Source organism: Theropithecus gelada, chromosome 20, assembly GCF_003255815.1.
Source record: "Theropithecus gelada isolate Dixy chromosome 20, Tgel_1.0, whole genome shotgun sequence".
Taxonomy (NCBI): domain Eukaryota; kingdom Metazoa; phylum Chordata; class Mammalia; order Primates; family Cercopithecidae; genus Theropithecus; species Theropithecus gelada.
Window position 1 is genome coordinate 72,912,148 of NC_037688.1, and position 24,351 is coordinate 72,936,498.

A 24,351-nucleotide genomic window follows, 5' to 3' on the forward strand; every position below is an offset into this window, starting at 1 on the left:
GCGGGGTTTCACCATGTTAACCAGGATAGTCTTGATCTCCTGACCTCATGATCCACCCGCCTCGGCCTCCCAAAGTGCTGGGATTACAGGCTTGAGCCACCGCGCCCGGCCAAGGACAGTCTATTTTATATAATTTTGTTAAATAGAAAAATAGATACATGAATGGATGAGTAGTTGGATAGATTAAGTAGAGTGGCTGGACCATGATCAAAGAGCCAGTACATGTGGAAGGCAAGAGTCTAATGCAGGCCGTCTGACTCAGATTGACTGTAGTATACCTCCATGTTACTATCTAGACCTTACCAGATGATTGGACATGCTTCCCAAAATCTTCAGGGAAAGGTGCTTTCTTTTATACCTCATTCTAGTGTTTTCTACCTGAAACATTCTTTCTTGTAATTTGCTGAACAGTATCTAGTTGAATTTTCTTTCGTTCCTTTTTGTAAATATAAAACCTCTGGCTTCCTCCTTGCCAGTGGGTGGATGGGTAATGGGATAAACTCCTGCACTGTCTGCATCCTGTCTGTACCTTTTGTCTAACCAGCCTTCTTACAGACTCACCCAAGCAGCCAATGGAAGCAAGCTGGAGACACACACAACACTGCCTCAATTATCCTTGCCTGTTCCCTTTTAGATTCTGCATCTCTCTGACGGTTGACACCTGAAACTCTATTACTCTGTCTTTTAATGTTGCAAGCATTAGGAAAAGAGAGACCTTGACACCTTGCTCCTTCTACTGAACTTACAGCTTTCCTCAGGATGGTGCAGAACTAAGTGGTTGGCAGAGATACTTGTGGCTGGAAACATCTCCCCTGAAAACAGATACAGGAAGAACAGGTGCAAGTTCCCACGGGCACAAAGAGGTTCTGCAAATGTACATGAGCTTACTGTCATTGGAGGAGGTGGAAACACAAAAGGAGAGGGCTTTGAGCATTACATGGGGACCAGTCCTCTCCAGTGGGGAGACAAAGGCAGTGTGGTTTGACTGCAACCCCAAAACTTCCCAGGCTCCATCTGTTCCCAAGAGAGCATTTAGCTTGTGTCTTCCCAGCAAGAATGCGTCTGCCTCAGGAAAGAGATTTAATTGTCCCATTTACCAGCTCTAGTTCACAAGATCACACTGACAAAGATCACGGCCTTTTTAATAGGAGAAACTGACAGCAGAATGAATATCATAGAGCCACTCCTTGGAAAAATGAAATTTGATGCTTCACCCTACCTAAAGGATGCACATTTCCCAGCCTTTTACTCTCAAGCCCGCTGCGGGTTCCCCTTTGCTTTGTATTCCGTCTATTTATATGGCAGAATAACTCACTAAACAGATTTGAACACTTCTGCAATGCTGCCCAATTTAAGCCTGGGGATATAAGAAAAGAAACAGAAACAGAAAATACGGATTCAATGCTCACTACGTGCTGCAGGCCACGAAAAATATCAAAACCATAAAACATGGTCCCTGATCTCCCTCCAGGAGATTACAATATACTTGAGTAAATTAAAAATGAAATAAGAAAGTATTTGAACTATAGTTCAGTACACTAGTCAAAGAGGGCCACGAGGCAGGAAATGATTGATTTGAAAATGATTGGAACAGGCTGTAATTGGTAATGAGAAATGTGCATTTGCTCTTTTTTTTTGAAATTGGAGTCTGCTTTACTAGGTTGACTTCCTCTAAAAAGAGGTATTGTTTGGGCAAAGGGCAGAAGGAAATCTTTTTATTTACATCCTGAAAGGAATCAAGATGATGTTTCTTGTATCAGACTGCCCTCCTTATAGGCTTACAAACCTGGCTTTCTTTGGGGTAACACCGAAAGGAAGATGTTCTGGGAATCTGATGAGTCATAGCGAGAAGACCCATTTTTGTGTCCTCACAGACTCCAAAGGGTCTGAGCACAGTGGCTCATGCCTGTAATCTTAGCACTTTGGGAGGCTGAGCCAGGTGGATTGCTTGAGCCCAGGAGTTTGAGATCAGCCTGGGCAAGATAGTGAAACCTCATCTCTACTAAAAATACAAAAACTTAGTACAGCATGGTGGCGTGTGCCTGTCGTCCCAACTACTTCGGAGGCTAAGGTGGGAGGATCACCTGAGCCCAGGAAGTTGCTGCTGTAAGGAGTTATGATCGCACCACTGCACTCCAGCCTGGGTGAGTGGAGTGAGACCCCATGGCAACAAAACAAAACAAAACACCTCCAAAGGGAGGGGGAAGTCAATAGCACATTGTATTTTGAAAGGAATGGCATTGGTGTTTTTGTGAGAAGAGGAAGCAGTCGTGCAGGTCTGAGGTACATGGTGGGCAGAGAAATCTGGATGAGTTTGAGACAGTGTTGGTGGACAGTGAGATATTATTTCAAAGTCTCCCATGACCTTTGTGATTGTGTGGAAGTATGGGAGGCTGTTGGAAGAAAAGGAATTGAATCAAGATACCCTCTTCTCATCCCTTTACCTACATGACTGATTGATCAGCACCCATTTTTGTGTGTGAGAAACTCGAAAGGGGATGGATTTCCTATTTTGTAAAAAACCTTATTAGCATGTATGCTTTTTTCTGGTTAATACATTCGAGACCTTTCATGAGTCACTTAGTCTGTAAAAAGAAAACTAGGAAAATCTCTGTCCATCAAAGTGAAGAAAATGCAAGGAGGTTTACCATCTGTTTGAAGCTCTCAGTAAGAAAGTAAAGCCCAAATGAGCATGTGAGTTCAAATGCATGCTACTTAAATGGTGTAGTAATCAAAGTAAAAATTTTTCCATACAAAAACTCATCCATTGAAAATTCCTGGAACCATGGAACCATGGCAGAAGCAAACCCAGAAACTCTCTGTAGGGATGTCTCTATAGCCTAGTGTTCTTGGGAGTCCCATGGGGCTTAGAGGGAAAATAATTTGGCAGAAGATTAGCTCATGGTCAAAAGTTACAGATGTCACAAGGAAGTAACCCACCATGAGAGTCAGAACACGCAGCAAACAGAGGGATGAGAATCCCAAGAACTAGGGTGGGGGTTGGGGGGAGTCATCTGAAAGACTAGAGGTTTAAAACTATTAAATATATAAAAGTTTTGAAAATCATAAAAGGGTGGGATATTATGACAAAAAGAACAGGCAGAACTGTAAAAAAAACCAAATGAGTATCACAATTAAAATAAAATTAAAACATAAAGCTAAATATTACTAAGAAAGGAATAAATTAATGTGAAAATTTGTCTATTGGAAATCACCCAAATGCAGCACAGAGAGAAAAAAAGAATGCAAATATTAAAACAAGGTAAATAACCTAGAAGAGAGAATGAAAAGGTCTACAGTATTTTAAAGTTTTCAGGAAAAAAAAAGATGGGACTATTAGATGCCATTAGGGAATTGCAAATTGAAAAAATGAGCGAGCACTACATCCCTATGAGAGTGGCTAAAACCCCAAATGCTAACACGAACACTGACAACGATAAGGGTGGTGAGGACTTGGAGCAACAGGAGCTCTCTCATTCACTGTTGATGGGAGTGCAAAATAGTACAGCCACTTTGGAAGAAAGGTTGACAGTTTCCTACAAAGCTGAAACACAGACTTACTGCATAGTCTAGCAATAATGCTCCTAGGTATTTATCCAAACGAATTGTAAAAACTGTACCACACTAATGCAAGATATTAATAGGGAAAACTGAAGGGAGCGGGGAGAGGTAGTATATGGGAACTCTCTGTACTTTCTGTTCAGTTTTTCTGTAACTATAAAACCACTCTAAAAAATAAAATCTATTAACTTTTTAAAAAAAGATATGATGGGGAGAAGTAATGTTCAAAGCCACAGTAGGTGAATTTTTGCCAGAACTAAAGTTGTAAGTATTCAAATTGAAAAATCATACTAAGTCCAGAGCTGAACCAATAAAACAAACCACACCTAGACTTCACACCAAAGACAAAGTGAAATTCTCAAAAGCAACTGGAGAGAAAATATAGATTAAATAGAAAGTAACGATAATAAGATGATTAGCCAACTTTTCAACAACTGCCATCCAGATCAGAAGAAAATTTAACATCCTCAAAAGGTCAAGGAAAAATAATTGTCAACTTTGATTTTTATATTCAGCCATATCATTCAAGATTGAGAACAAACCAAAAACAATACATGCTAATTTCACATAACTTAAAGACCAATATTAAATCAATCATTATGATTGACTTCTTCAAAAAGAATTGATATAAACATTCAGAGTATTTCCTTAATTTTTCTCAGCATGTCCCCATTACATCTTAGACATCATGTATATACATATACATATAAAATATAGTCATACTTTTCATGTAACATATGCATCTTCCTTGATTTTTACTGTCCTTGAAAGATCATTTTTAAAGGCTGAATCATAGTCTAAGTACCATAGTTTAGTGAATTGCTAGACAGTTCGTATATAATTGCTAGATGTTTAGATCAGAGGATTTTCTCCTAAATGGCAACTGGATAAAATGCACATAGAAGAGAGAGAATAATTCTAAGCATGCCTACTGTTTTCTTCCCCCATTGGAAAAAACCACCTGGTTATTTAATTGCCTACTGAAGTTGGGGGGTGGGGATACTTTAGTTTGCAAGGGTCCATTCAGAGCCAGCTGGATGTCTCTTTTCAATTAAAGTTTTGTGCTCTAAGTATACTGCTCATGTGTGACTTTTCTAAGTAATCCTGAATGTCCTAAAAAGAAAAAAAAGAAATATATTTGAGGATTGCCATAGGCCAGGCACTGTGTTAGGCATTTTCTTCACAACAATAAATAGTAGCAAACATACTACTTATGAAACTTACTATGATCTGGGTCCTTTAGGGATTTTACACATTCTCATGTCATTTGATCCTCATGGCAACTCTATAGAGGAAGTATGTTCTATTATTATGCCTATTTCACAGACAGGATAACTGTGGCTCTGAGGCCATGCAGCTAGCAGATGATGAAGTCAGAATTGCAATGAAGTCTTTCTGTGGCACATTCTGCGCTTTTATTCCCATGTCTTGTTCAAAGCTTGGGTGGGTGTTGGGGGCAGGGGTAGGGGAAAGCAAGGTCAGAAAAACATAATAATGACCAAAAAAAAAAAAAAAGACAAAACTCCAAAAACCGAAACCAAAACCAGGAACTGTGCTAAGTTATATATATTATATATGTATATAATATATAAATATATATTAATAGAGAATAACCTTGCTGTACTCTGTCTGCTCTCTATATATATGTTCTCTATTTTTATATATAAATTTCATCACTGCAACAATATTAGGTAGGCTTCGTAATCACTATTATCTTCACTCAAAAAGTGACCAAATGGAGAATCAGCAAACTCAGAAACTTGCCTTATGGTTACATAGCTGTGAGTTGCACATTGTCTGTTCCAAACCCAGAAGTGTCTGCCCCAAAATGCATGTTCTGGTCCTCACTGCCTATAAATGTTGTGTCCTGTCTAGGTGAGATGGAGGAGCTGGAGACCCTGTGGCTCACGGGGATCTGCCACAACGAGAAGAACGAGGTGATGAGCAGCCAGCTGGACATTGACAACATGGCGGGCGTGTTCTACATGCTGGCCGCGGCCATGGCCCTTAGCCTCATCACCTTCATCTGGGAGCACCTCTTCTACTGGAAGCTGCGCTTCTGTTTCACGGGGGTGTGCTCCGACCGGCCTGGGTTGCTCTTCTCCATCAGCAGGGTCAGTACCCCCGGGGCCTACTTCCTTGCACCACAAGCAGGTTTAGAAAAACGCGTGGGTTCTTGACGTCTCAGTGGGGTCTGCACTTTCTTCCCTTGCCAGCCCTTTTTGGGCTTGTCAAAAGAGCATCCGAATTTTGTGCATTCATAAGCCGGGAGGTGCAAACCTAGATGACTATGGAAGGCAGAAAGGAAATGGGAGTGGGTGCAGCAGGCGGGACATGAGAAAAAATAGCACAAATGACGTGAGACGGCAGCTAAACCTCAGTATCAAAGTGAGACAACGATAGGGAATACTGAGGACTGTGGCCAATCGCATGTTTGCCTTACCAGTAGCGGGCAGCCATCCTCAACTCCTGCTGAGTATTGTCTTATGGGAAAGTAGGATCAATATTATCAGGTCTTCTAGTTTTTTAAAAAGAGAAAATGTCATCTGATTTTGCTAGAAACCTTTCCATTTTTAAATATTAGTAACTAATTCCATTTTAAAAAAATTTAAAAACACTGGGCCAGACACAGCCAGCCTGTGGCTTCCATCACTAGTGCTCAGGTATGTTGCATAACACTACTAATGCTGCTATGCAAGATGCTACAATTTGTGTATGCATTGTAACAGAACATGCACAACAAAACAAAATCTACTTGCAATGCTATGCATTATGTATCCACATCTAACAAAACACAAAGAGCATGTGGAATGCAACAGCACATGAAACGAAACACAGATGTAACAGAAGAAAATGCACACATATCAAGCAGAAAACAAAGTAGACCTTCAATTCAACATAAACAACAGCACAGAATACATATCTATCTGCCTTCTTATCTATATATCCATTCATTAATTTCAGCCATCTACTCATCCATCTGTTCATCCACTCATCTCTCTTATTTGCCCACCTTGTTTTTTGTTTTGTTTTATTTTGGTTTTGCCTTGGAAGAACTTCATTGATTAGGATTTGAAAAATGGTGAAAACTTTTTGGTTAAAAACATCTAATTGCAGCAAACCAACACAGTACATGTATACATATGTAACAAACCTACACGTTGTGCACATGGGCCCTAGAACTTAAAGTATAATAAAAATAAATACAAAACATCTAATTTTATATGCTATTGTTTACTGAGAAAGCCAAATAATTGCTTTAAAACAAATTTGTATATTCTTAGCATTTGCTAGTTTCAAGAACTGTGGAGATTCGGAAGGTACACATTAGTTTAGCGAGGAAGACTTATTTTCTCCAGTTGCACTCCAAACTCGGGTTCTGTGCAAATACATATTTCCTAATTAGCTTGATGGCATCTAAACACATAGATTGCTTAAAAATAACAACGTACGTGCATAAAGCTAGGTATTATGCCAACTTTAAGCTAATTCTCCCAGCCAATTACCAAAGGCATTTCATATCCAAATGATTCTGGGATTATCACCAAACAAATGCACACTGTTGCGTTTACTTCTAAATTTTGCTTGTTTTTGGAAGAGCATTTCCTCTATCTAAAACACCGCTAAGGAAGCCAAGTTGATTTATCAACATTTTAAGAAATGAAGTAAACCCATATCTTGCTTTCCAAAGGATGGAATGGAAGGCAAACTGGGCGGCACAGGGCAGGCATTGTTGGTGGAGTTCCTCGATCAGCTGGAATTTGCACTTTGGCCACTCCATCCCTAGGGGAGAAGAACCCCAAATTTTATGGGGAGCAATGTGCTTTTATTTATTATTTTATTTAATTAATGTATTAATTTTTTAAATGGAGCCTCCCTCTGTTGCCCAGGCTAGAGTGCAGTGGCACAATCTCGGCTCACTGCAGCCTCCACCTCCTGGGTTCAAGCAGTTCTCCTGCCTCAGCCTCCCGAGTCGCTGAGATTACAGGCACCGGCCACACCTGGCTGATGTTTGTATTTTTAGTAGAGATGGGGTTTCGCCATATTGGCCAGGCTGGTCTTGAACTCCTGACCTTGTGATCTGCCCACTTTGGCCACCCAAAGTGCTGGGATTACAAGCATGAGCCACTGCACCTGGCCAAGAGCAATGTGCTTTTATGGGAACTTCTGTGCTCCCTTGCGAACTCTCAGATGCCATTATTGCTTCAGCGGTTTCAGGGAGCCCTACTTATGGGGACCCTCCTTCTCCCCAGATAATATTTGTCTTTTCAAGTAAGTGCAGCCTGCTGTGTCTAAATAGGAGATGTCGTCCTGAGTGATTCTTTCCTGCCTCTCTCATTAATTAGGGGTACTCAAAATAGGCTCAGCTCCTGATGTGGTGCACAGCAAAGCTCTGAGTTTCTTTAAAAAAAAAAAAAGAAAAATGACCTTCCTTTCAGTCAAGGGCTACTGCCACCACTGAAGCTTGTCTTCTGTGGACATTCACACATATATCATCTTACATGTTGGCCTACACAGCACGGAGAACACACATGGAAACAAAAGTGAATTCATTATGTACACACAATCAATTTCTTTAACAAAATCCGCAGTGGGGAATTCCCAGGCAAAGAAGCTACTTTCCACAAGTGCGAGATCACAACTACAGAATGAATTTTGCCTCATGTGTGGATGAGGACTTGTTACTTCTAATCCTCACGATGCCCTCTGAGGTTGACATGACCAGACCTATCCTGAAATTGAGTCCCCAAAGGTTACCTTTATGGTTTTACCTTATGTTTCCTTAAAGCAACAGGAAACATCTCACTTCATCTATCACACTAGAAAAAGATGTGAAAGAGGGAACTAGTCTGTTTATGCAGGGTTGGGTTGCAGGCTTTAGTCTACTCCAGAATTTAAGTGTTTTTTTTCTTCTTAAAGACACTGATCCTGGATGCTCTGAAATTCACTCCCTCCCCAAGGCAGGTTTGGTTCTGCACAGAAACTGGATCTCTCTATTACCAGTTATTCTCCTTGCAGCAAGTTGAACATCAATAGATGTAGAGCTATTACCATGCAGCAGACTTACATAGCCCTCCTTACAGGCTCAACATCCCCAGGGAAGCCTCTGCACAGTGCAATGCAAGTACACACTAGAGATACGTGCATGCCTGGCACTGCAGAGGGAGAAGTCCAGCACTCCAAAAAGGCATTCGTTTAACATTGGAACCAAGCTTCTTCCAGGGCGGTGGCCCTTGGCTTTTACGACATCCAAAAATGCATCCTCCTGCCTGTGGGATGCTCTTAACTTTTGTTTTCTCTCCAAAATGCTTTCCCTCCCATGTAGAATAAAATAATTCATTGTCATCAGCAAAAAGAGCTGCCTCCATGAGGCATGAGAGACATAGCAAAGCCAAAAATGAGGGGAATGAAAATGGGCAGCGTTTCCAGCAAGATCTGATGAGGGAAGCTTGGAGCAGAATGGACAAAGCCTCATGCTAACCCACAATTGGGACCAACGGAAATCAGATGCTTTAGGGATGGGGTCCAGGCTCAAAGGGACTGAGGAGGTCATTGCCCCACAGATAATATTCTGAGAGGTCAGGCGCCCTTCAGGAGAGCACAGGAATTTCCTGGAACACCACCTTGAGTCATCAACACTGGTTTTACCTGACTCTGAGCCCACTGCGAGACCAAGAGGGCATCTTATTTCCACAACCCATAAAATGTAGCTGGGATCTATAAATAATAGTGAAGAGAAACTAAAGACAGAGCTATTGCAACTAAGAAAGAAACTCTAGCCCAGGGATTTACTTGGTTCCCAAGGTAGGGTTTGGTCTGCCTGTCTAAGCAGAAAGTCAGAGTGGCTACCAAGAGCAAATCTTACGCAGTAGAGAGTGGCATGCATTTCCTGCAGCTTCAACCATATGGGTACTGCATGCTTAAGCTCCTGGGAAAGGGACAAGGTAATGGTAAAGAAGGGAAGGTCAGAGATGACTGGGCAGCTTGTCCAGCTCACATGTACTGACCACCTATGGTGTTAGGGGCTTTGTTTGCATTATTTTACCTTCCCCTGGTGCCTACCTTAGGAGGGCATAATTCCCATTTTTTAGATGAAGAAACTGAAGCTCAAATAGATGTGGCTTATGCAAGGTCACAGAGCTAATCCATAATGGAGCCAGGACTCACATCTAGTGGATTCCAGGCCTCTGGCTCTTCGTGTTATTCTGTAATATGCATTCCCTCTCCTCAACAGCCCTTCCAGAAGATGTATCAAATCAGCTGCAGAATGCTGTCGCCAAAACCTGGGGTACACCAGCATGGGCAATAGCAAGACCCCATCTCTACAAAAAATAAAAAATTAGCCAGGCATGATGGTTCGTGCCTGTAGCCCTGGCTGCTCAGGGCGTTGAGGCAGGAGGATTGCTTGAGCCCAGGAGTTTGATATTGCAGTGAGCCATGATTGCCCCACTGTACTCCAGCCTGGGAAGCAGGGTGAGACCCTATCTCTAAACAAACAACCAATCTGGGGTAGAGACTGGGTCCACCCCTTTGACTTTTTCCATGGCCTCACCGGGCAGATCAACACCTGGGAACAGCCTTAGCCATGTTGCATGTGTCCCAGGAAAGCCAGGGATGAGAGAGAGCCATCAACAGCCATCCTCCCATGTCCTGCAACATAACTCATCTCCCTGATCACTTCTGTGAGCCTCCTCCAAATAGAGACAGCCAGCACATCTTGGCAGTCAGGAGCATGTTGCTCTGAGGGTGGAGGGGTGGAGGGCAGTTCTTAGAATCTCCAGGTGGCAGAAGGGAGTGTGTTGGAATCAAAGTACAAATTTAGGGGGAAAAAATCTTAAAAACTTCTATTTTCATGATACTAACAGGAAGAAAAGGCACAGACCTAGGCTGATTCTGACAAATAGAGTCACACTAATTTTCAACCATAGTGGGAGAATCTCTCTGGGTCAGAGTATAAGATTATTATATTACAAGGTTAGGTGAGAAAAACATAGGTTAACATAAAAGGTTAAGCAACTCTGTACTATGTGAAATACATGACTCATTTGTAAGATTTCCACATCCACAGTCTGGATGCTCCAGCAGCTCTGGAAGCAATGAGGGCAGGGGCAGATGTTATTTTGTGGCAGGACAAACAGCCAACCACACATTATATATAGAAGAAGATCACAGATAAGTTTGCAGGAAGGCAGGAAAGGGTGTAATGCTAGTGCCCTGGGCCTCAGGGGGCCTTCACCAACCATGAAGCCTGGGGTGGAGAGGATCAGAGAAAGAGCAGCTCAAACTTGCAACTGTAGGCTTTTGTGTTTATGGTTCCTTGAAGGCTGGAGTGGAAAGACTGTCTACTACAAGAAAAATGTAGCAGTACAAATGAGTTGAGGCTGTCACAGTTCCGTGAGCATCCCTGCAGGGTGAGCTCGTCCCCACCATGGGGGACCGATGGAGCCACCATTATCAGAGTCCACAGTTAATCACACATACTTTCCTGTAGTTTATGCCAAAGTCAGCAGCAACTGCCAATTCTGCCCTACAAACCCCTTCGTAGTTTGGCTCCCTGTCAGCCTTGGGAAGACCAGGTCAAATCCTGCAGCCTTGATCTGACTGTTTCCTGTAGGTATGGCTGCTGAAATCTGGGGTAGGAGTGGGGAGAAGCAGGGGAGGCCACAGATCAAAATGTTCCAGACGTCCTTTTGCCTGTTATTGTGGTATGAATGAAGGGCTCTTCCCGTGATAACAGTTAAACAGCTACTTTTAAGTGAACGTAAACAGTTGTTTTCTAAAAGGAAGAAAGAGTAGAAAACGAGGAGATATATAGATGGAGGTGCTTGTATTTGGGCTGCCCAGGAGTCGCTAAGTCATTCAGTTCCCTGGATGGATTTAAAGGTGGTGTCACTGTGTCACCAGAACTCTTCACTATGACTAGTAACTAAAACCCAGTTCTAGCTACGTTGAATAGACTCACACACAAACAAACATACAAGGAATAGATTGAGTGGATTAAGTAAAAGAGTTCAAGAGACTGGCTCCAGGGGTTCAAACTATGTCTTTCTCTATCCCTTGGGCTCTACTTTTCACTACAATGGCTTCACTGATAGGCTCACACCCCCACATGATGGTAAGACTGCAACTCCTTCTATCCAAGCTTCCATATCTACCCCCACAAAAAGAGTATGATGAGTCTCACATGAATTTCATGCCTGCCTTTAGATGAATCAATGTGTGCATGGAGAAGAGATTTTCTGATTGGCCACTCAGGACACATTCTTTGGTTGTTAGCTTTCGCATAACAGTAGGGGTAATTCCAGCAAAGAGTTAACAATGGATGATCCTTTCATGCTGACTGTGTCAGTAGTTAACTCTCTGGTGCCTGAACTTCAAAGATGATGCTGGGAAACTTTAACAAAAGCTTGGATTGGTGACCCGGGGGGCTGGGAGGCTCAGTTATCTGTCCTTATATGCCACTTTGGAGACACCGAGGCACTGACAGTTGTATGAGCATCGGTTGATACCTTTTCTCAAACTCCATGTGTGACTTTTTGCAAAGGTGTCAGCTAATCTTGAACCAGAGCAGTAAGGTAAACCCTATGCTTTGCAACTTGTCTCAAACCTTTAAGATACGTTATCAGGATTCAGACTGAATTTCGCTGTTTCTCCAGGGCTCCTGCAAGAAGTACAAATCTCACCTTTGCAGGTAAAGTTCAAGTGCAAAGTGGTTTCACGTTCACTGCTGCTGCTGCTGATGGTGCTTTATGTTACTCCCCTACAGGGCATCTACAGCTGCATTCATGGAGTGCACATTGAAGAAAAGAAGAAGTCTCCAGACTTCAATCTGACAGGATCCCAGAGCAACATGTTAAAACTCCTCCGGTCAGCCAAAAACATTTCCAACATGTCCAACATGAACTCCTCAAGAATGGACTCACCCAAAAGAGCTGCTGACTTCATCCAAAGAGGTTCCCTCATCATGGACATGGTTTCAGATAAGGGGAATATGATGTACTCGGACAACAGGTCCTTTCAGGGGAAAGAGAGCATTTTTGGAGACAACATGAACGAACTCCAGACATTTGTGGCCAACCGGCACAAGGATAACCTCAATAACTACGTATTCCAGGGACAACATCCTCTCACTCTCAATGAGTCCAACCCTAACACGGTGGAGGTGGCTGTGAGCACAGAATCCAAAGTGAACTCTAGACCCCGGCAACTTTGGAAGAAATCCATGGATTCCATACGCCAGGATTCACTATCCCAGAATCCAGTCTCCCAGAGGGATGAGGGAACAGCGGAGAATAGGACCCACTCCCTAAAGAGCCCTAGGTATCTTCCAGAAGAGATGGCCCATTCTGACGTTTCAGAAACGTCAAATCGGGCCACGTGCCACAGGGAACCTGACAACAGTAAGAACCACAAAACCAAGGACAACTTTAAAAGGTCAGTGGCCTCCAAATACCCCAAGGACTGTAGCGAGGTCGAGCGCACCTACCTGAAAACCAAATCAAGCTCCCCCAGAGACAAGATCTACACTATTGATGGTGAGAAGGAGCCTGGTTTTCACTTAGATCCACCCCAGTTTGTTGAAAATGTGACCCTGCCCGAGAACGTGGACTTCCCAGACCCCTACCAGGATCACAGTGAAAACTTCCGCAAGGGGGACTCCACGCTGCCAATGAACCGGAAGCCCTTGCATAATGAAGAGGGGCTTCCCGACACCGAGCAGTATAAACTCTACTCCAAGCACTTCACCTTGAAAGACAAGGGTTCCCCACACAGCGAGACCAGCGAGCGATACCGGCAGAACTCCACGCACTGCAGAAGCTGCCTTTCCAACCTGCCCACCTATTCAGGCCACTTCACCATGAGGTCCCCCTTCAAGTGCGATGCCTGCCTGCGGATGGGGAACCTCTATGACATCGATGAAGACCAGATGCTTCAGGAGACAGGTAACCCAGCCACCCGGGAGCAGGTCTACCAGCAGGACTGGGCACAGAACAATGCCCTTCAATTACAAAAGAACAAGCTAAGGATTAGCCGTCAGCATTCCTACGATAACATTGTCGACAAACCTAGGGAGCTAGACCTTAGCAGGCCCTCCCGGAGCATAAGCCTCAAGGACAGGGAACGGCTTCTGGAGGGAAATTTTTACGGCAGCCTGTTTAGTGTCCCCTCAAGCAAACTCTCGGGGAACAAAAGCTCCCTTTTCCCCCAAGGTCTGGAGGACAGCAAGAGGAGCAAGTCTCTCTTGCCAGACCACACCTCCGATAACCCTTTCCTCCACTCCCACAGGGATGACCAACGCTTGGTTATTGGGAGATGCCCCTCGGACCCTTACAAACACTCGTTGCCATCCCAGGCGGTGAATGACAGCTATCTTCGGTCGTCCTTGAGGTCAACGGCATCGTACTGTTCCAGGGACAGTCGGGGCCACAATGATGTGTATATTTCGGAGCATGTTATGCCTTATGCTGCAAATAAGAATAATATGTACTCTACCCCCAGGGTTTTAAATTCCTGCAGCAATAGACGTGTGTACAAGAAAATGCCTAGTATGGAATCTGATGTTTAAAAATCTTCCATTAATGTTTTATCTATAGGGAAACATACGTAATGGCCAACGTTCTGGAGGGTAAATGTTGGACGTCCAATAGTGCCCTGCTAAGAGAAAGAAGATGTAGGGAGGTATTTTTTTGTTGTTGTTGGCTCTTTTGCACATGGCTTCATGCCATAATTTTCCACTCAAGGAATCTTGTGAGGTGTGTGCTGAGCATGGTGAGTCCTTAACCAAAAATAACTAACTACATAAGGGCAAGTCTCCGGGACATGCCTACTGGGTATGATGGCAATAATGATGCATTGGATGCCAATGGTGATGTTATGATTTCCTATATTCCAAATTCCATTAAGGTCAGTCCACCATGTAATTTTCTCATCAGAAATGCCTAATGGTTTCTCTAATTCAGAATAAGCAATATGGTATGCATGTAAACCTGACACAGACAAAATAAAAACAGTTAAGAATGCATCTGCACTGTAGTGAGATTGACATGTGCAAGAGATTAGGAAGTGTGGCTCGTAACAGTTTCAGCTTTCTCGTTATGCCTTCCATCACAGCCCAGGCTCACCCCAAGAACTCCAGGCTCCCCCAAAGAATAGCAAATCAGTGTGTTCGTGGTGACTATGCTACCTTCATTATAGTTCATTTCCAAGACACATCTGGAGCCAAAGGCCCGAGGGACCCTCAGGTGGAGAGAGCTACAGGAATCTCTTTGGATGTTGATGTGTGTTTCTCTCACCCTCGGCTTCGATGGTCTTGTTCAGAGCTGCATAAACTAACACATTTATGTCTTCGAGATCTAAGTGTGGATCTTCTGTCTGTGACACAGTGGCCATTGTAGTTTATCCCGAAGACGCCTATGTACGTAAGTTTGCATTTCCTCCCTTCTGGTGATGACTCAGGGTTGTATAGTATCTGTTGCCCCTTCCCTCCCAGAGTAACCATAACTCGTTCCGTTTCCAAACAGCCATGGTGGTGTCCAATTAGCTGTGTATTGCTCGTCCCAGAGTTGTGAATGTGGTGACATGCACCAACAGCCGTATGTGTACTGTGCTCTGTAAGAAGTACAATGCCATCTGTCTGCCGAAGGCTAGCATGGTTTTAGGTTTATCTTCCTTCACATACAGAAATTCTGTTGGACACTCACTTCCACCCCAACCTCCTCAAATGAAAAGCCTTCAAAACATGAAACACTCTTGGATCTACCCTGAGTATCCTCCAAACTGTGGATATAGACTTTAGTGAGACAAGTGATTTCTCCTGAGTTATTCTCTCTGTTGGTGGCAAACCACTTCATAGCACCAACAGAGATGTAGGAAAAATTCCTCAAAGCATTTGTCATTTCTGAATCACCTGCATTATCCCATTCTTATTCTACTCAAACCTGTGCATATATGACATGAAATGATACCATTTTAAGTTAGAGACAGAGAGGGGAATACTTATGCATGGGGAGCCTGTTAGCACAGTGCGTGCCACAAAAAAAAAAAAAAAAAAGTGCCCCCGACAAGATAGTTGCTATGTTATGACACTTTATCAGATCAGGATTTTCTAGTTTAAAAATTAAATACCATAAAACCAGCAAATAATATTAACTAAACCTTTTATATAGTTCTACTCGGTTAATTAGTGTATTTCATATATATGAGAATTTTTGATGTATTTGGGATAACTAGCCATCAGTGTTTGCAGAAGACCTCAGTCTGTTTCGGGCCATGCTACGGAAACACTAAGCTAACGTAGACTCGCCTGACCATTTCCTGGTTTCCTCCTGCATTCTGCTTTACGTTCTTGAAGAAAGGGAGAAAGTGGCAGGTTGAAAAATTATCCCGTTTCTTCTCCTCATGGTGTGCATTCTGTTTTGTAAGTATTATTTTCTTGCATGTGGGCAAGTGCCAGGAATGATTCTCTTAAAGCTCAAGGATGCATGGAATAGCTCCATCTTTGGGAAAGTGCACCTGACCTGCAGTGTTCCTATAATGATGAAAAGTGGTTGCAATGAATTTCAGGGTCGGTGGTAGAGAACAGAGGGAGGCAGTGGGTGAGAGGCGCTTCCTTTCATTTTTGAAAGGCAGAAGGGGCTGACTAGGTCTTGGGGATGCATATGCTTGAAAATGATATTTTATTTCCCGGATGCTGTATGTCTGCTGTCCCAAGACCCAGCCATGGAGAAGCCTGGATCAAAGGGCCTGGAATAGTCATCCCAACTTCTGATCCTAAATCTGAATTTCAATGACTGTGTGGCCTTTTAGCCCTTTCTACCTTCTGCCCTTCCACTGCGTTCCAAACCTTTATCCACCCCAGCAAGGATCACCTCCATTTCCTCACAAGTCTGGGATGTTTTGACACGAATGAATTAAAAAGCCTCTCCAGAACACAGAAGAGTGATTTGTTGTCAAGCCAAAGAGGCTTTCTGTCTTCGTCTGGTGTCCTCTAAACCCAGAGGGCTGCCAAATGCCACAGAGACCTCTAGGGAGACTGAGAGTTATACTTGCACTGACTTAATCGGTCAAAAAGCCTTCCCCTAATAGCAGCATTATTTCTGCTATTAACCCCATACATACATCTCTGGATAAAGAAACTGAAAATGTGGCCTTTGGGATAATCAACAGTAATGTTGCAAAAAAAAATCTATATTCTTTTTACTACCCAAAGTGTTTTTTTTAAATAAATAATCAGAAATTTTATGCTACACAAAGTTTATGGTTTCCCTTCTCTACTAATTCATTGACTCTTCAATGTGATGATCCCAAGCAAAAAAAAAAAAAAAAAAAAAAATCAACTACTGATCAGATGGTCAATTTCTAAGGAAAAGATGCAGAGTTATTCAAAAGTCATCTAAGTTCAGTTTTTGCAAAAAGAATATTGGGAATGTAACGTCCAGTGGTGAATGGAAACCACAGTATGAGAAGTAACAAGAATTAAATAGGAAGCCCTAGACTATAGATCCATCACAGAAGATTCCTGTAACATATCCCAGCTCTGAGGTCTTAGATTTGTGGATGGCAAGGAGTCCAAATCTCTGAACACAAATGCCTGAGTTTCAGCTGGCTTAAGTCAGAACTGGCATCCATAATGATATCTTGTTAATTCTAATTGGTTTTTTCCACTTGAGAAGGACCCAACAGGTCCTCAGAGAGGTACACTTGAATGCAAATGGTTGGGTCTCTGTCCAAGGGTAATAGCATGCACATGCAACCAGTTTAAAATACTCTGGGTAAGAGAGTCTTCTAGAGCATGAACTGTACTTGAGAAACCTTTGTGCTTCTGGAAAATGAGTTTCATCATCCTTACATCTGCAGGTTCTTAGGCCGCTTTTGGTTTCAATGCTCTGAGCTGGCAAGTCCCTATAGGTCTATCTTTCTGCCAGGGAGACATGCAGGATTATAATCTCACCACACATTACTGTTATGTCCTCTGCAAATCTCTCTGCATTATTTATCTGTCTGCCCAGCACCATGACTGGGCATCCACGGATTACTCTTGATTTTCTCTTCCCTGATTCACAGGGTGCCAGAGAGTCTTTGTATTTAGCTTTTCTAGTGAAAGCATTAAAATTCACCCATTGCAGCAAAATCTGTCACATCATTTCACGCTTATTTTCTGGGGAGAAGAAAAAGAAAATTACACCTTGTTTACAAATGAAATAGTTTCACTTAAATGGGACTCTAGCCAAAGCAGTTAATTAGTCAAAAGATCCACGGCTGTCATATAGTCACACATTGTTTATGCTATTTGATATGTCGACCACTGATGTGTATTTAATATTCTGCATCCTTCTCAGGAAATGACAAATGCCCTGAATTATTTGCAAATAGAATTGCTAATGAAAAAGAAAAAAAAATGTTGATGTTAATTAAATGGTGATTAAAAATTTATCTCCTTTAAATCTAAAAAGTGCAGCTTTAATAATCAGTTGTCATATAAATAAGTACCTTGTACTGAAATCCCTTGCGGTTCAAGACCTAAATAAACATTAATTTGAGAAACCTAAAATACCTTACAGAGGAGCTGGATATATTCGTTAACATTATGCACATTCCTGTACTGTTTCTTTGTGCATTGCTGTCGTGCATGAATCCTTGAAAAGGGGACATGCGTTGTTTCTGAAATGGAGCCTGTTTGTATTAACCACGGCTATAGTAGACATAATTGGACTCAAAGAAAAAGAAGTTCGAGTAGGTGGAAGCTAAATGTGTTGGTTGATATTTAATGAGTGAAGGGTTCTATGTAAAGGCAATTTTCCTTCCAAAAGTACTGTTTATTTTCACTGGAGACACAATTAGACCTTTCCAGATACCCCATCTCTTTTTGGTGAACAGGGTTGAAAGTGATGTGGGGTCTTTACTTGAAAAGTTCTCCCAGTATGCAGTTACTGTTTCCCATTCAATCCCTACATATTGTACTGTGTTCATACCTAATTGTATCAGATGAGGTCAGCTTGCCACTTGATATGGATCAGAGATGATAAAATGCACTTATCCTGTGAATACAACTGCTTGTGTACACATGTATATAATATACATGCTTGATTTCTACCATTCACACATAAGTGTATTATCCAAATAAAATTGTACATATTGTAAAGTTTATGTTAAAAATTAAATGGTGATGATGGTATTAACACATGGAAAACCCATTCTGGTTATTTTTATGGGAGGATATTTCTGTAGAGAGGGCACTGTATTTTTTTAATCTCAGTTGTAGGGAGGATGACAGAGCCTAAGTAGAATTTGGGTGTTGGTGTTCTTGGCCCCTTCTTTGAAAAACAAAACTCTGGGATGAGGGGTATAGAATCTATTCTGCTCGCATTTGCTTCTGAAGACAATGCCGATATGGACTTGTGTGTGAATTTCCTTAAACATGTCAAAGGGCATAGATTTCCTATTTAAATACTTTATCCTCTTTCCTCACCTGCACTCTTTCTGTGCCCAGCAGTGCTTTCAGTATAGTATTAGCTAGAAGTGCCTGCCCAGAAGGGTCTTAGAAAAAGAGAGTTTGTAGAACCACACCAAAAGTTAGGAGAAGGGGAGGAGAGATGAGAAAATGAAGTTTACAAATGGGCAGTTGCCTGTTTAAGATCATCAAGTTAGAGTATCAGAGCAAGGATTAGATCCAAGACATGGTTCAATTTCCGGCTTGGTTCTCTGACTGGGCTGACTTATTTCTAGGTTTCTTTCTAGGGGACACTCCTGACTACTTCCGGAATAAGAGCCAGAGATCCCCGTAAAGCTGCCCTGGCTTTTTTTTTTTTTTCTTTTTTCTTTTTTTTTCACCTCTTGCCCTAGAAAGACCTACCCATGCTCCCATGCTTCTTTGAATTTTGTTTTCCTTTAAACTCCCTCACAATCCCTGTCTTAAAGTTCTAGAAGAGAGAAAACTTTTTTCAGAGACTGTCTCCTTAGGAAGAATCCACAGGGATATTGTTTAAAACCTCAAACTGAGATAAAAGGCTGGTAGTAACCGTTGAAATAATTGAGTTCTATGTACCATGCACTGAGAAAGAACCAAGCACACTGACCAGCTAATAGGATTTCACTGAATGTCCGCTTCACTTTGAAAGCCAGTTTGGGATTGTGGGGGAGGGGATGCAAAATAAACAGAAAATACCATCTCTTCCCATAAGTAGCTTATGGTTTAGAAATTCAGTTCTCTAATCCAGATGATAACCAAGGACCCGTGAAATGCAAACAGAGACTAAACAGCAAAAATTAGGAATGAGCCAGGAAAAAAAAAATCTGATTCTAGGAGCATACTTTTTTTTTTTTTGAAGTCCTTCCCTAAACCTTTAAGTAACTCTGGAGAATAGAGTTAGTGCTCCTGGAAATGCACTTGATTTATTTTAATCTTCAAATAACGTGCTTAGGAGACCCAGGAGCGGCTAACCAGGTGAACACACTCACACTCCTACAATTTTGCACAGGAAGGCTTGGGTCTGGTTCCAGCCAGTTCTCCAATCCTTGCCAAATCATGCCTCCTCCCAGCCTTGTGTTATGACATGTGCCTCAAGAAAAGGTTGAAAAAATTCCCCAAAGGATTAGAAAATAGACCATGACGTAAAAAGATGAAGCATTTCCCTAAAGCTTTTTTGTTTGGTTTTGTTTTTGACGTTTGAAGAACCCTTTTGATAGACCAGGGTATGAAGGTATCAGGGAAGGGTGGAGGGAGAATTCTTTATCAAGTTCCAAGTGCCTACTGTTGTGGCTGACAAAAGAGAAAGCATCAGGTTCCCTAGAGAGAAAATGGGGCAAAGAGATGGGGAAAGGAATATAGGTGTATTTCAGGAAGGATGGCGAGGTGGAGAGGGAGCTTTTGTCACTCTGTCCATCCCATTCCATGCATTCTTGGGATGTTATATTTTCTGCTTATCGCAAGTACTTGCCATGGATCTGCACCTGAATTTGAGAATATCAAAATATATCTAAATTGAGTGTAGGCAGTATTCTAGGCATATCCTAGAATGTGATCCTCAAAATAACCTTAAGATATAAATATGATTGCTCCCATTTTACAGATAAGGAAACTGAGGCTCAGGTTTTTCTCAGCCTCATCAGTAACTAGAATTAGTAAATCCCTAATGTTAGACATATTCTCAAAGTGCCTGGTCTCCTTCAGGGAGATCAGAATAGAAGTCAGAAAGAGAGGTCTGCTCTTTTGAGGTTCCTGGGCTTATACCCTTGAGTGTCAGCCTCTGTGACAGGGAAGTTTGTTAGGGTCTTACCCCTCATTGCCTGATTTGGGTGTATTGAGAACTTCTGGGGATCTCACCTCTGTTAATAGTTCCTTCTGAGACTTGAACACTGTTTGTGTCTCCCTTTCATATGCTTGCACTCAGCATTTAAAAAAAAAATTCCTGGGGAGTTATTTTCTCTACTTAGCATGTGCCTAATCTTAAATATCTCTTTCCTAATGTCTCATCTTTTTATCACTCAACATCAGGGCTAATTCCATTAAACATATGTACATAGTACATGCTCTCAAGTGTGTGGGTATGCACACACACGCAGCCATGTGGCTCTCCATTAAAGTCCTCCTAAATATTGTGACCCATGTTCAAAGAGGTGATATTATTTGCAAGTTGACTGTTCCTCCTATTTCATCTCTATGTTTGGTTATCTTTGCCAGGCAGACGGAATGAGTTTCAGAGGTGGGACAGGGAATAGGAAATAGAGTTTCTGCATGAATGATGGAGAGCTTTGGTAGTCAGAATGTTTGAGGACCAGCTATTAAAAAGTTGTTGTTTTCCTTCTTGGTCTTTTTTTTTTCATTTCCAAATTGTCTTAGAGATAATTCGCTGCTCACTTAGCATTAGGATAGTGATGGTTATTCTGTCCCACTGAAGAGTGTTGAATTGGAATGCTTCCACCGGGCTTTATAGGTACCCAGAATGGCCTAGTATTTAACGTACTCTGCAGGCATGCCGCTGAGCACACACTGCCTTTCCTGCATTCCCCCCTCTCCATGTTCTAAGCCACATTTCTTTCCTGGCATTTATATTTACTGGGAGGTGAGGGGTGCATTAGGCCCATTTGATGGATGAGGACACTAGGGGGAATTTGAAGGAATGTCTTTCTGGGAGTCTCCATGAATTCTCTGGAGGGTTAGCTAACTTAATGCAAGTTAAGTGCTAGTCTCTGAGAAAAAATTTCTCAGCTGTTTCATCTTTCAAGCTTTTTAAGACAGAAAGATTATTATTTGTTATTTGGAGATCCTGTTGTTGGGTCTACAAGTGCATGACAATGTTCTCCTTGGAATGTTGAACTATGTAGAAATGGAGCACTCCAAAGAACAATTTGACCAATAGCATTTCTTCTCTGGGGGTTGTATTTCAAAGCATGCAACTCTCCAGGGAACCAGAACTAAATTGCTTAACATGAAGTCATTCCTCAGATTAACTTCCTCAGATAAGGTGTCAGCAGTCTGCAGAAACACAGAAGACAAAACGGAGATTATCACTCATAATTCTCTCTTTCTTACTGTGTCATTGAAACAATGAGTTTGCATTTTTGCAATCCTAGAACATTCTTCATTAGCCCTGGGTCATGACCTCTTCCAGTTAATTCTCTTTCATACCTTTAGGAAAGATTTAAGATGAACCCTCAATAGGATATTAACATAACATAGCCAATACCACAGCTGCCTTTCAAATTAATAAGGTTAATTGTTCTCCAACAAACATGAGTTTGTCTTTAGCATTTTAAATGCCTCCCATTGATCTGACATTTTGCTGTTTCAAGTTTTAAAGGGCTCAAATCAAAGACTGTTGATAACTGAGCAAAAAGCGAAGGTCCAGAAATACGAAAACATTGTCATTTTTTTTTCCATGGAAAGCAATCATAGCCTTTTGGATTCAATCGAAGTTTCTACATTAGCCATCTAAGACTTACTGAATTATTTCCATTCTCAGTCAAGCTAATTCAAGTGAATGAACAGTATTGACTTTTTAAATATTTTTAAATTTTTTTAAAGTCTTTATTAAGTTTGTAGACACAGCTCTGGGGTCATGACCACTTATAGAAATGTTTCAGTTTAAAAACAAAAGATTAAGCCCTCTAATTTGAGCCAAATCCAGGTGATCTTTTTGGAAAATTTTGATATGAAAAGATGAAAGTGGAACTTTTAACATTCATGTTCCCCAAATTTTTGACTGGGAAGGGATGCTAATTGCCTACTTAAGATATAAGTTCAAGAATAACATTTTCATAGAAAAGGCAGAAAACTGCTTGACACAGCAATGGCATCGTTAGATGTGGCTCAGATGCCTTCCAAACCTGAGGGTCCCCAAAGATTTCTTTACCGGTTGTTTTTTAACTGTGAATCTTAATCTTGTTCATTCCCCTGCCAAAACAAATTTAAAAGCATAAACCTACTGAATTAATTGGCAGAATTCACCATAGTTTATATCACCCCAGAATGTTTATGTGTATGTGTTTATGTAGAGCATCTATATTTCAAGCTGAATGTTCAGAAAGAATAAGGTGAGTTTTTTGGTGGCTTGAATAAGAATTAGATCATAAAAATTATAAATAATGGCCTTCTCAGACAGAAAAAGAGGATAAATGATTCATTTTTCACTCATGTATTAATAATAAGACTTGTTGCATAATACGCAAGCTGGTCATTGCCTGCAAGAAAGTTATTGAATTAAGCAGCTATCCAGGTTTATGTCTGAGTCCATTTTTAATCCAATATGGTTAGGATTGAACTCCATATGCAGAGGGTTTCTATTCACAGCTACATTCAAACAGAATCCAAAACCCACATCAGAACTGACTTGATCTCTTGTATGGTGGAACTCAAAGCAAGCTGTGTGCTCTATGCAATGGTCTTCATTTGGGAATTAATGTTCATTGATCAACTGCAGCAGTTTATATCTGTCATGTTTTAATCCACTGCATGAAGAAGTGCTAATAACTGTATTAAATATTTCCAAGCATAGCTACAAAATTACATGTTTGCTTAACACCTTTCTATGATAGAGGAAGTATATACTATGGTTGTCTTCTTGTAGTATGTCTTTTAATTTTGTTCAATGTGTTATCAACTGTTTTAAGGAATGGGGATTGACATGTGTGTGCAAACTGATATGTACATAACTCCTGAGGCAACAGAAGTGCCCGGTCATATGGTGTAAAAATGTAAATACAGGAAAATTTCATTTTTCTAATAAAGATAATTTCTGCCAATTGATATGAAAATGAGAAATTGAGTTGTGGTCTTTGTTGTTGTCATTGTTGCTGCTGTTGTAAGCATCACTGTGTTAGTCTGTTTTGCATTGCTAGAAAGGAACACCTGAGGCTGGGTAATTTATAAAGAAAAGAGGTTTATTTATCTCATTGTTCTGCAGGCTGTACAAGCATGGCACCCGCATCTGCTTGGCTCCTGGTGAGGCCTCAGGAAACTTTTAGTCATGACGGAAGGGAAGAGGAGCCAGTGTGTCACATGATGAGAGAGAGCAAGAGAGAAATGCCAGGCTCCTTTAGACAACAAGCTCTCTCATGAACTAATAGACAACTCTCTCATTACCATAGGGTGGACACCAAGCCATTCATGAGGGATCCATCCCAATGACCCAAACATATCTCACTAGGCCCCACCTCCAACTTCTGGTGATCACATTCAGCATGAGATTTGGAGGGGACAAATACTCCAACCATATCAATTGCTAATGTTTCAGGCAGGCTTAATGTTTGTACAAAGGGGAAATAACGAGTTCCCCACTTTGGCAAAGGGAG

At 41.6% G+C, this 24,351-nt stretch overlaps 1 protein-coding gene across 4 annotated transcripts in view; it reads left to right on the plus strand.

The window, feature by feature from the left end:
- The window catches only part of GRIN2A (glutamate ionotropic receptor NMDA type subunit 2A), a 432,458-nt gene extending 408,637 nt beyond the window's left edge, over positions 1-23,821 (plus strand). For 2 of the 4 annotated variants that reach the window (XM_025371387.1, XM_025371386.1), the window contains 2 exons: positions 5,437-5,675; positions 12,329-23,821. In XM_025371387.1, the coding sequence (XP_025227172.1) occupies positions 5,437-5,675; positions 12,329-14,128 (2,039 nt within the window). In that variant the 3' untranslated portion in view covers positions 14,129-23,821. The remainder of the gene's footprint in view (positions 1-5,436; positions 5,676-12,328) is intronic. The other 2 variants (XM_025371388.1, XM_025371389.1) reach the window with 2 other exon arrangements.
- The last annotated feature ends 530 nt before the right edge of the window (positions 23,822-24,351 follow it).